Genomic DNA, 12732 nt, shown 5'->3' on the forward strand with positions numbered 1-12732 from the left:
AAATATATATTAAAGCAAAATCAACGACCACGTACGTAACAAACATATATAAATGCAAAACCAACGATCATCTTTGCAGTACAAACGTACATAAAAACACGACAAACGAAAAAAATTTAACAAACGTGCACGCGGTAAATCTAGTCTTCCTGGCTCCCGACGGTCTCGGATTTTTTTTTTTTTTTTTTTTTTTGGCGATTTTTTTGTCGGTGCACAGAAACTTTTCAAACTTCTCATGCACATTTTCTTTTTAAACGAATTCAATGATCTGTAAAAACTTAAACAAATTTGCGTATTTATTACTGAATCAGCAGTATCATCTTCCAAAAAGTGATAAATGTAGTACTCCGTTATATATATGAAAACAAAAAACGGACATCGATACAGAGAGATGTAAGGTGTCGTAGATAGTAAAGGTGCATGGACACAGATTTGAAGATAATACATTCTTTATTACGACTTATATATTGATATAGCATTTCACACAAAAATATATCAAAAATATAATTTCATTTGAAAGTTATTAAAACTTCTTATTAGACGGGTTTGATTGACACACCGTAACACTCTCACAAATTTTAATTTTATTCTTAATACTTAGGAAAAGTGGTTTGCTTCAATAAATTTAAGATGAAATAAAATTAACATTTAATCTGTGTCCATGTATCTTTAGAGATATTAAAAATATTGATATTGAGAAGACATTTCTTCTCAAAAAGATGGAATTATTAAAAAAAATATACCTCAGTTTGTTGTTTTTACTCGCGATTCTACGAAAACATTGGTATTCTTTTTTCAGTGGTTTTCGCATTTATACCTGAGTACTATTTTTATCGCTTTTTGGCAGATGATACTGCTGATTTAGTAATAAATACGCAAATTTATTAAAGTTTTTATATATTAAATTTAATGATCTTTTTTAAAACCTAGAAATGTGCCTGAGAGGTGTGAAGAGTTTCTGTGCGCCGACAAAAGAGAAATCGCCGAAAGAAAAAAAACCGGGACCGTCGGGAGCCAGGAAGGCTAGATTTACCGGGTGCACATTTGTTAAGTTTCTTTCGTTTGTCGTGTTTTTATGTACGTATGTACTGCAAAGATGATCGTTGGTTTTGCATTTATATATGTTTGTTACGTACGTGGTCGTTGGTTTTGCTTTAATGTATATTTGTTCTGCGAAAAGGTCTGTTGATTATGCATTGGATATCATTTGTTAAATTCTTATAGTCACTGAAATTAAAATAATTGTTTGTTTTCTCATAATGGTAATTTTTGCGCTTTCCGCTGCCCATACCCACCACTATCTAAATTATCAATGCTGACCTAAATTGTGATTAACTAGCCCTTGTGCGCAAGTGAGCAATGTAGCCCATATGGGCCTCTTGGTCTTTTATGCAAATTCCAACAACAGCAAAAAATGATTTGATTATAAATAACTGGTAGTATTTGCTGCTCTCTCTCTCTCTCTCTCTCTCTCTCTCTCTCTCTCATGAAACCAGTCTTCTTTTTTATTTATTGGTTTAATATGCATTTTCCTCTGGTACAGATCATTGATTATTTGATCATTTTGGTTTAATCATCATTTGCGCCGACTGCAGAAGTCCATATGAACTCTTGCGAGGCCAATAGTACCAAGACATAGCATTACCAGATGTACTCGGCTTTCTGTAATACTTCCCATTCAAATTTGAGTGATTACACGCATTGTGCCACCAGCCGTTGCCATACGAGACTGCACAGTTACTTCCCCATTTATCATTATCACTGTCAGTAGTGGAGAAAAACATCCCATTGTGGTAGGATAGGTTGTCTTCTAAAAAAGGAAGAAAAGGGATGAATAATCAAATTCAAGGTGGAATGCCACACCAACTTTTTATTTTATAGTTCTTTGAGTCATCCTTTTTAAACAATGGTTTCAGCATTGAATGGTCGATATTAGCTCTTAATTATTTTAAATGATTTTTTGGTATTTTTTCATAGAAAATGCAAAAAATTATTTACATCCAAATAAGTTGTTTTCGAGTTCAAATTTTGGTGTAAATGAATGCATCATATGAAAATCTAATAAAATAACTAAAGAAAGGCTGGTTAGATTTTTTAATTTTTTTATACTGAAACTAAAACATTATTTGTGAATATCTTTTAAACCTATGGTTAAAGCCACTATAAAACTAGGCACAACTGAGGACTATGGAATGCCATATACGACAGCCAGCTGCTTACTGCCAACTGCTGACTGCTTACTGCCAACTGTCAGCTGCCTACTGCCAACTGCCACACATATTTAACTAAATTTTATATTTATATTGATATTCATTTGAATTGAAAAAAAAGAGAAAAAACAGGCGCGGATCCAGGAGATTTTTTCCAAAAGGTCACCCTGGTAAAATTAAATTGACGAAATGGCCATTATGTTTTAATTTTTGTGATATACAATATATGCCATTTATAAAGTACTTTGTTTATTTTTATATTCATTTTCTTATTTCAAATAGTTAATGAAATGCTTTTAATATCAAAAGAAGTACCATCATACACACCTCCATCCCGGAGACAACAGAACCTTTGAAGAGAGAAAATTAATAAATAAAAAAGATTTGTCGTTTCGCAGATAAAGATGGTTTGAAAATAAATTTAAATTTTCAATTATATTCTATAGTTAAAAATTTCCTCAAATTAAAGATGTATATCTTTGTGTGTTATAATGTCTCACATGCAAAGATCTTTGGGGCGGGGTGGGGTAGGGGCAATTGAAATTTGTACAGTCATAAGTTTAATTAAACGAACTAAAACTGACCTTCGACCCTCCACGTAGAAAACGCCGATCAAACATTTATATCTCTTTGTTTTTAAAATAAGAGATGTTTTACATGCATAGATTTAGAGAGAGATGTACGGATCGCCCCTCTGAAATTTGTAAAGTTATTTAAGTGCAAATTAAACCAACTAAAAGTTATTCAATGTATACTGGTAATATAAATCAACTAAAAGGAACCTTAGAACCCCCACTCCCTCCCCGCGAAAACGCGGATTCGCGTTTAGTTGGTATAAAAAATGTCATAGACATGAAGGTATGACGCATGAGAACCCCCCCCCTCCCCTTCCCCGGCCGAAATAATTTTCAATCAACGGAAAGGACTTTACTTTTTTTTCTTGTCAAGAAAATTCTAGGTTGGATCTTTTTTTAGCATGAGAGACCCTCTTGGAAAAAAAATGTTCTAGATCCGCGCCTGTTTTTTGTTTTGGCTTTTTTTGTTTTGTTTTGTTTTGGTTTTTTTTTTTTGAAAATTCATATAAATATCAATATAAAAATAAAATTTATTCAAATATGTGTGGCAGTTAGCAGTAAGCAGCTGACAGTTGGCAGTAAGCAGTCGGCAGTTGGCAGTAAGCAGTTGGCTGTCGTATGTGGCATTCCATAGAGGACCACATGTTTGTCAATCATATTTTAAAAAAGAAATTGATACGAAATTGAGAAATTTTAGAGAAATTATTTTTTTAATATTTGGACCCAACCCGATCAAAATTAAACTGATCCCGATCAAAATTAATACAAAATGAATAAAATGCTAATTGATTGACTCTTCATGTATTTACATTGAAGAAATCTATTTTATTGTCAAGTTCAATAATGTTTTAACCCTTATTATACCCAATCAGACTAGTGTTCTTAGGGAAATGTTCTTTATTTACAATAATTGTACAATTATGGTTGGGATCGGTTTAATTTTGATCGGGTTTGGCCAAAATTAAAAAAAATTAATCTCTCTAAAATTTTGCTATTTCGTTTCCATTTCTATTATAAATATGATTAATGAACATGTTCTCCCCAGTTGTGACTGGTTTTAATTAAGAAGATTTTAATCACAAGTTTTAAAAAATATTCACAAATTATGTGTTTTATTTTCATAAATATTTTTCTATTTAAATTTTTTTAATATCTATACAGTTTTTCTTTACATATTTTATTAGGTATTCATGTGATGCATTCATTTGCAGCAAAATTTTTACAAGAAAGCATCTAATTTGGATGTAAATATTTTTTTCATTTTCTTTGAAAAAATACAAAAAAAATCATATAAAATAATTTAGAGCTAATGTCGGCCTTTCAATGCTGAAACCATTGTTTGAAAAGGTTGACTCAGAGATCTATAAAATAAAAAGTTAGTCTGGCATTCCTCCTTAAGATCATTTTAGGAGTTTTACATTCTCTACATGTGCAATCAATAAGATAATTTCTGTTGGTCTGTCACTATTTTATTATAAATGAATTTGGTTCGTGTTTAAAACCAAAGGCCATGAAATTCACAATTTTGAAAGAGGCACCATTGTCCATTATAATTATGCACTGGGCAGACTTACTTTGACTACTTAATACCCAGACACAGAGCAGAGGAACAACGAAAATATGCATTTTCACTATATAATCAGCAATGCCCCACCCCACAGGAACCCATGACCTTGGGACCACACATTTCACAATTTTGAAAAAGACACCGTTTCTCATCAGAAATATTTGATCAATACCAGCAAAAATCAGATTTAAAATCATTAAATCATTTTCAACATATAATCAATAGAGTCCCCACCCCCACCCCAGGCACCCCTGCCCATGGGCTTTGAAATATACAATTTGGAAGAAGCACCCTTAGGGTTGCTCATCATTACCAGCGGTATGAACTTAGGTTATCAGTTTAATTAAGAAATAACGTATCATTTTTGAGTTTTATTGGGATGTAAAACGGGTTGGTCACATGATCAAATTCCATAAAGCCCGAAGTTGACCCCTATTATAATATTAAATTTATCTACGGAACATTTTTTTCTAATATGACTCATCAATAAAAGAGACTCAAAGCAAACAACCCATATGCACCCGATTCAGCTCGGAAATTCCAATGGGTCTGGGTTTTTGTCGTCTTTACAGATTTATATTGTTTGTAGACTAACGTTTCTGAAGATCTATCACTGTTCTATGTCGTAACATTTTGCTAAGACAAATGTTTTGAAATGAAAACTGTACATACTGAGTCCAGGAGATCCCTTAAATCCGCCGACATTTAGTTTATATTTGTTGGATTTGTTGTTAACAATAAATGTGGTGTATGTAGCGTTTCCCTTATCTCCCGAGAATCTGGCCACGTTTATCCGTAACTTCTGTTTTCCTGCCTTAGTTAGAGCATGTATTGCATCATTTCCTAAAATTGAATATATAGACTTTTTATTTACATTGAAAAGATTAAATGATTTTGTCATTCCAAAACAAAAAAACAAAAAAAAGCCTTTCCTCTCTATTTTTTTTTTCTTCAAATTTTCTATTTCAAACTGTTACTTAAATGCACGAATGATAAAGAAATTTGAAAAAAAAAAATCAATTATTCATAGTTTCATAACCTAGCCAATACTCGTGGGTAGGATTTCCAAATCCCTCTGCAAAGTCTGTCCATTTCTTTCCTTGAAAATCCGTGGAACCATCGATTCTCCTTTGAATTACCTACATGAAAAGAACAAATGCGACTGAATTGCTATAAAGAAATATCAAATGAATGTTTACATTCAATAAAGGTGTTAATGATCAAGAATGCAAATGTAAATGTGACTTACAGTGAAAATATCAAATTGGGGGGGAAATGTTAAAGTGACTAACAGATTTTTCGAAGTGCAGCATGTTATACTTTGTAAAAAAAAATCGTATTAATAATGCAAATACATAACCTATTCTAACTGGCACGGCTCCAAGATCATTAACTAGGAATATACTTAAATCGAATTCAACATTAATTGCCTTAATTACTTTTAAAATGAAAAATCTTTTCTGAGTTACAGTCAAGATATTATAATTTTAAAACGTAAACTAAATAAAATCTTAGTTTATGGTCTTCAGGCCAAAACAAAGTCACTGCATATTCATAAGCATTCCTTGCAAACATTTTTGCGATATACATTGTACAGTGTAACGTCATTTGAATGATATGTGCGTTAACGTTTCATTGACAACTAATTCTTTAAATTATTTTTTTGTATTTAAGGATCCAAACTTTAGGTAAAATTTGTTGTTAGGTTTGTAAAGAATTAAATAGGTTGTTAGTGTATGGTACTAGATCATTTGAATAATAAATTGGATATTTTTTCATAGTTTAAATAAGACTTACTGTCCAGCCCCCGCCGTCTGTTGTCATGTCACAGAACACTCTCTTTTTCATGCCTTTTTCAGGATAAATTGTGTACACGCCATCTCTATTTTTACGATGTGGTTTCTTTTTTAAAATGTCAGCACAATCTTTGTACTTCATTCGAACTGTCGATAAAAGGATTACAATTACATTACCCGTATTAATATGTTTGAAACGTTTTCTTTTGCGATGATACCTCATTTTGTGATACTACAGCGAGAACGGTAACAGATAAGGTAAATAATTCACAGAACAGTGGCTAGAAAGTAGTGTGCACGTAGATATATACATATGGTGTACATGTTATGTAGTTTACGTTTAAGGGGGACAGACCATCTAATACGAGAGATAACTTTCCTAGTGACAAATTTAATATTAATAAGATTTCTTTTTATCAGAGTTTCATAATCGAGACCTTTGCGTAATCAATTTGATAACTTTTAACTTGAGATAGAAACGTGATAACTTTTAACTTGAGATAGAAACATGTCGTTCTGTTTTCCTTGCCTATTCTTTTCCAATTGACTTTTTATTTTTGACATTAAAAAAATAAATCTATGCAAGCTACATATTGAATCATCATACAAAAGCCATTGCTATATCTCGTAGCCAGCGCTACATATTGAATCATCATAAAATAGCTAGTGCTATTCATTTTGTAGCCAGCATTACATATTGAATCATCATAAAATAGCCAGTGCTATTCATCTTGCAGCCAGAGCTACAAACTGATTAATCATAATCAAAAGGGGCTCTGTCTCCTACCTAGTCCTACAAATTGAATCTTAATCATCACAAAGCCTTTAAATAAAACAAGGCACATGCAACACTGCAAAGCTTTATACTTGACTTCAATACATTAATAAAACCATTGTAATATATGCCCAGAAATATTTATAGCAAAATCAAACTATACACCAAATCAAATCCACAAGATCATAGCCCCTAATGACAATAGCTAGTGCTTTATCTCAGAGCTGGAGCTACACATTGATTCGTTATACATTAGCCAGAGCTATTTGTATATGTCGTAGCCAGAGCTACATATTGAATCATCATACAAAAGCCATTGCTATATCTCGTAGCCAGCGCTACATATTGAATCATCATAAAATAGCTAGTGCTATTCATTTTGTAGCCAGCATTACATATTGAATCATCATAAAATAGCCAGTGCTATTCATCTTGCAGCCAGAGCTATAAACTGATTCATCATAATCAAAAGGGGCTATGTCTCCTACCTAGTCCTACAATCTGAATCATCACACAAAAAAAAACTTTTTATATCTCATACCCAGAACTGCAAAATGATTCTTATATATAGTCAATGCTTTGTCTCATTTTACATCATAATCTGGGCCACAAATGATTCATCATAGAAAGTCATTGCTCTGCTCAAAACTATGGTTTAATTTCAATCATTATTCAACAGCAGTGCTGTATCTCATATGAGCTAGAATAATTGAATCATTAGTTACACATACCAAAAGTGATATATATTTTATACTCAGAGTTACCAGTTGAATCAGAACAATAGCTTATTTCCATAATCAGACCTACAAGGAGAATTAACATACACTGAGCCAGACTGATGAATATTACATTTTCAAGCCAGATCTACGCAAGGAATCATAATGTATCAAGCTCATGATACAATAGAACATATACATGTACTATGTCTCTTAGTAAGAACTGTATCTGATATCAATATTCACCAAAATTTAGTACTATGTTAAGTATCCCAATCTATAATTTAAATAAATAAACGATAACCAATGTTTGCTTTTACAGTCAAGTGTACCACAACAAGTATTTTAAAACTGTTACCAACAATAACTACATTTAGTAAAGCAAACAAAGATACATTTAGACAAAAAAAAAAAGCCTCGAAGGCTAACTTCATGATACATCTATGTGAGGCACTGCATAAGCAAGCAGCATTCCATAATCAAAGAAACTTTAGCCAAGAATGTAAATTTGCCAAATATGCTTGACACTCTTTATGATACAAACAAGTTGGATAATAAGCCAAGTAATAAGAAAAGAAATCAATAGATGTTCTGATTAAATTGATCTAATAATTAAGTAATTATTGAACAATAATTAAGTAGCCACAGCTAACTGGATCCAACTAAACCTCCAAGCCTAGGTGCATGTAGCACCATGGTAGAATATTACTTAATTGCCATTTCCATGAATATCTTAATCATGCTTATTTTTAATCATCTAAGTAACAATACATTAACATAGGGAAAACACTTTGATGATGTATAACTATTATAAGCTTACATAACCCCATGTATGCTTGTATGAGTGTGGAAGTGGATGGACTGATATCCGCACGTACATTTACAATGACCGGGAATTTGATTTAATACCCCAGTATCAATAGTCCAATGCTCTACTAACTCAGTAACTAGGGTATCTAGGGGTATGTCTACAGCATTGAGCAAAACAAATAAATAAATAAATAAACACATAAAATAAAATAACATAAACAACATTGAAACATGTATACGATGTTTGATGATCGATGTACAATCTTCTAATAAATGAACTAATTATTGGTCGGGAAATCATATTAGAACCACTTCACCTTGTTTTACATCCATGGAAGTTTTGCATGCTAATAACTATTTGTGATCATAAAAATGGATTTGTTTTAAACTCATAAAAAGTCTCAATCCTTAATCGAAGAAAATTATCAAGATCTTTAATTAATTGGGGGGATATTTTAACGGCATAATCCATATCAATATTAAAGGTTATCGATCATTGAATAATAATTGATATACATGTATTTATTGCGAGGGCTGCAATTCTTCTCAGCATTTTATTATATCGTACGTGTGTTGTTGCACAATTTTTTTTTTTTATTCATTACCACTATTTGTAAACAAAATGATATTTACATTCTACTATCTATAATAAGATTATTAGCATGACCTGCAACTTTTCTAAAAACTAATATGAATTGGGGGGAATTTTTTAAAATATGTGAGAAGCAGTCGACCTTATGATTATAATATAAATATCTTTTTTTAAAAGGATATTTCAAATTTCCTGTGCTGAAATAAAATTTCTAGTCTTTGTTCTCCTCTGGTTCCAACTGGACCCATTTCGTCATCCTGCATGGAGCAAGGAACGGGTCAGCATTCTTTTAGTCATATTGAACATCATGTAAACAAACCATGGTTCTTCCCACAGAAACATCATATTGGCATGCCATTCGAAGTTGCTAGTGTATATTTCCATGAATTAATTTTATTGAATAGTTTCTCCTTGATTGCATTCGCACCTTGTTTGAAAAATATGTGGTTCATTTCCTTTGTATGGTCAGGAATCGTCCGGTCATCTCTTAAGATTAGCCTAAGTCGATGTAGATCTAGTATTTTCTATGATAATTGGAATTTAGCCCATGGTCACATATTTTAAATCGCCAAGTAACAAATGTCACTCAGTCTTGTTATGAATCCACCGTTTAAAAGTCTGTAAATAAACTCAAAATAGTCAAGTCGAGGTGCCGTTTGAGTCTCCAGATCGCAGTGTTGACGAATAAGATAGGTCAGGCACGTGATCGCGTTGTTTACAAACCGTTGGCTATTTATTGACGATGGATTACCCCCAAAACTTTGATGTCGTTTCAATTAGCACTTCACGACATAGTTCAATGATAAATGCATTTACACAGTTCACTTACAAAATAATAGCGTTTAGGTCCTAATCAACAGCGGTTGAACTTTGTGATCTTAATCGGAGAAATTCCTCGCCGTCAGCATATAAGTGGCCATCGCATAAGTGGTCGGATCCGTCCTTCGGAGTGCACCAAAATATTCCAGTTTAAATATATCCAATGATTTCACAGAAAGATCACTGCTTGATAATATATAATTAGCAAACCTAGGTGATTTATCACGGCTCGTATTTCCAATTAAACTCAGTAAAACCTTCATCAGAAAATTGTAAACATGTTTACCGCGAAAAATAAATATGGAGACTGACGTTATCTTGCACGCATGTGCAATGGTGATACACTAGAATCAAGGGGCCTCCCACAGGGAGAGGATTCCAAGGCAAATAGATAGCAATACAAGAACTATCAGTATCCATAAATGTTTTTCTAGGATAAAAATGCTTTTAAAAGGTATGAAAATAGATCTAATATTTAAAAAATTATTAATCATTCGAATTTCTATGCTACAAATCATTTCTGAACAAACAAGCAGTGCTTCCTGCCTCATACTTTTTCATATATTTGAATTTGATACTATAGATTTTCTCTCATCGGCTGGACATCTGCACTATTGTCCGTTATAATAATTGAACAATAGATTTGTATAGCTTTATTTTTTTCGCTTGTAGAACACTGTTGTTTCTACCAGTCTATTAAGCACTATTCTATCCGTTCACGGTAGCTCAGTCGGTAGAGCGCTCGCATCGTGATCGGGAGGTCGTGAGTTCGCATCTCGGCCGCGACTGACACAGTCGATAAAATGGGTAGGAACTGTTCCTTCTCCGTGCGCTCGGCACTTTGAAGTGAAAGTTGCGGGTCCTTCGGATGAGACCTTAAAAACCGAGACCCCGTGTCATCGGCAGGCGTTGGCACGATAAAGATCCCTCTCTGCTCAATAGCCCTGAGTGCCGAGTAAAGGTCAAACTTTGAAGCCCTTTCATCGGCTTACGGTGACGTCTCCATATGAGTGAAAAATTCTCGAGAGGGACGTTAAACAATATACAATCAATCAATTAGCTCTATTCTTTGCCGTAAATTCTCACAAAATGAGGATTGGCGTGGAGTAAAATTACAAGTTTTGTCTTGATTATAGTAGGGGACATTGTAGGTAAAAGACATTTAAAATTATATTAATTAAAATTAATGCAAGATAAAGTGATGCTTACACTCCTCCATGGCACCTGATCCCACCCCTGATGTTCTAGAGGTTGATATTTGCTCTGCTCCAAGATTTGTATTGTTTAATAGACTTTTTAGCTTGAATACTGTTCGTTATCTCCATATATTTCATTAATCTATTACCTACAACAAAAGAATATACTTGATTTTATCTTAAGAAACAATTATTCTTACAGTGTTTGGAGAAGACCAACCCTCCGTCCAGTTTGTACTTCGATTTCAATGTTAGAATCATTGGTCCATTGAGGGAGGCGGACATTTCTGTGTGCTCCCAAGGGGCATGCTTCAGAAACGAACCGACTTCACCTGAATAGATATCATTTACAATAAAACCTTAAATGAGAATATACATGTAAACAATTTTCTAGACAATAAAAGTCGTGTTTTGAAATGGAAAATGTTAAAAGGATTCTTATTTTAAAAAAATAGAAAGGCTATACATATTATGTCGATGAAAGAAATTGATTTCTTTTAAAACTCGGAATAAAAGAAGTGCATTTTAATAAATATTAGGGATGGCAATTTCAACCGCTTGCCGATTAATCGGTCGGAACGATAGCAATCGGTTGGAAAATCTGCAATCGGTTAGTCGGAAAAAATAAAATACGTATATGTAAAATTTAACAAAATTCATTTTAAAATAGAAATCTCTGCACAAAGGTTAATAAGTTTGTGATCAAAGAATCTATTAAAACTGATTTAGAGGTAATTATATACAGTATGGCTCTTCGGATTGGGACTGTGAGGTAATTGGTCAGTTTGTGTTGTGTTAATTACAATGAAAACATCGTGTCGTTAATCCGACTTTCCTTATTTTTTAATGATAATAGTTATTCTTAGCACTGTTTTGTAATGTCTGTCTTTTTCAGATATCTATCTAATTAGATTACAATGATTGTTAGTTTTGCTTCGTGGCATGGTTTTCTTAGTTTTTTCTTGTCCACAGGAAATAAAAACAATACGTGTTCTAATCAATATCAAGGCATATAGAATGTTTTAACTTCTAATGTTTTACTCGCTGTCGTCTTTTTAAGTCTATATGTGTATGCAGATAGAGCTACTTACAAAAAGAATGTCAAGAAAAGTTAATATGAGTTTAAAGATGATAAAATTAACCGTTTAATCGGTCGGAAAGTCTTCCGGTTAACCGATTAGCAATTTTGTATTCGATTACCATCACTAATAAAGTAATAAATACATTTTTATGAATTTGAGGAAAAAATATTTGCTTTAAAATATTTATAAACCATGAAAAAATGAGGTACCTTTTACAAAAGGATGTGGCTTTATTCCTGCGGAATCTACTTGTAAGGGAGAAATTAAACACAGAAAACAGATCACTAAACCAAACATTCTTCTATGAAAAGTATGATAATTTGAAAGAGCTGCACAGAAAATAGCGTGTCATTAAATGTGTTTGATATATAAATGATACTGACACTGTCATGCAAATCTGTAATTAAGTTTCTAAGATATCAAAGTGATAAACTCTCTAAAATGAATGAAAAAGAATGTTTTTAAAATATTGATAAAATATTGATCTTGTATTAGAAGTAAAGATTTATATGTACCCGTTAATAGTAAGAAAAAATTCGGTATGAGTAAAAGTCCTTTTTTGTTTGGTTTAGTTTAAAGTTTTAGCAAAGCTTG

The 12732-nt window shown here is 32.5% G+C and overlaps 1 protein-coding gene across 1 annotated transcript; it reads right to left on the reverse strand.

The window, feature by feature from the left end:
• Positions 1-1506: 1506 nt before the first annotated feature.
• Positions 1507-12466, reverse strand: LOC134242650 (ficolin-2-like). The gene is made up of 6 exons (XM_062724754.1): positions 12348-12466; positions 11257-11388; positions 6150-6295; positions 5392-5491; positions 5025-5195; positions 1507-1810 (listed from the first exon to the last, which is right to left on the reverse strand). The coding sequence occupies exons 1-6, from the start codon at positions 12433-12435 to the stop codon at positions 1560-1562; spliced, it is 888 nt and encodes a 295-aa protein (XP_062580738.1). The 5' UTR covers positions 12436-12466; the 3' UTR covers positions 1507-1559.
• Between the last annotated feature and the right edge of the window lie 266 nt (positions 12467-12732).

This window comes from Saccostrea cucullata, unplaced genomic scaffold (assembly GCF_032062105.1).
Source record: "Saccostrea cucullata isolate Sc308-1 unplaced genomic scaffold, CSIRO_AGI_Scuc_v1 ctg4591, whole genome shotgun sequence".
In the NCBI taxonomy this organism is placed as follows: Eukaryota; Metazoa; Mollusca; class Bivalvia; order Ostreida; family Ostreidae; genus Saccostrea; species Saccostrea cuccullata.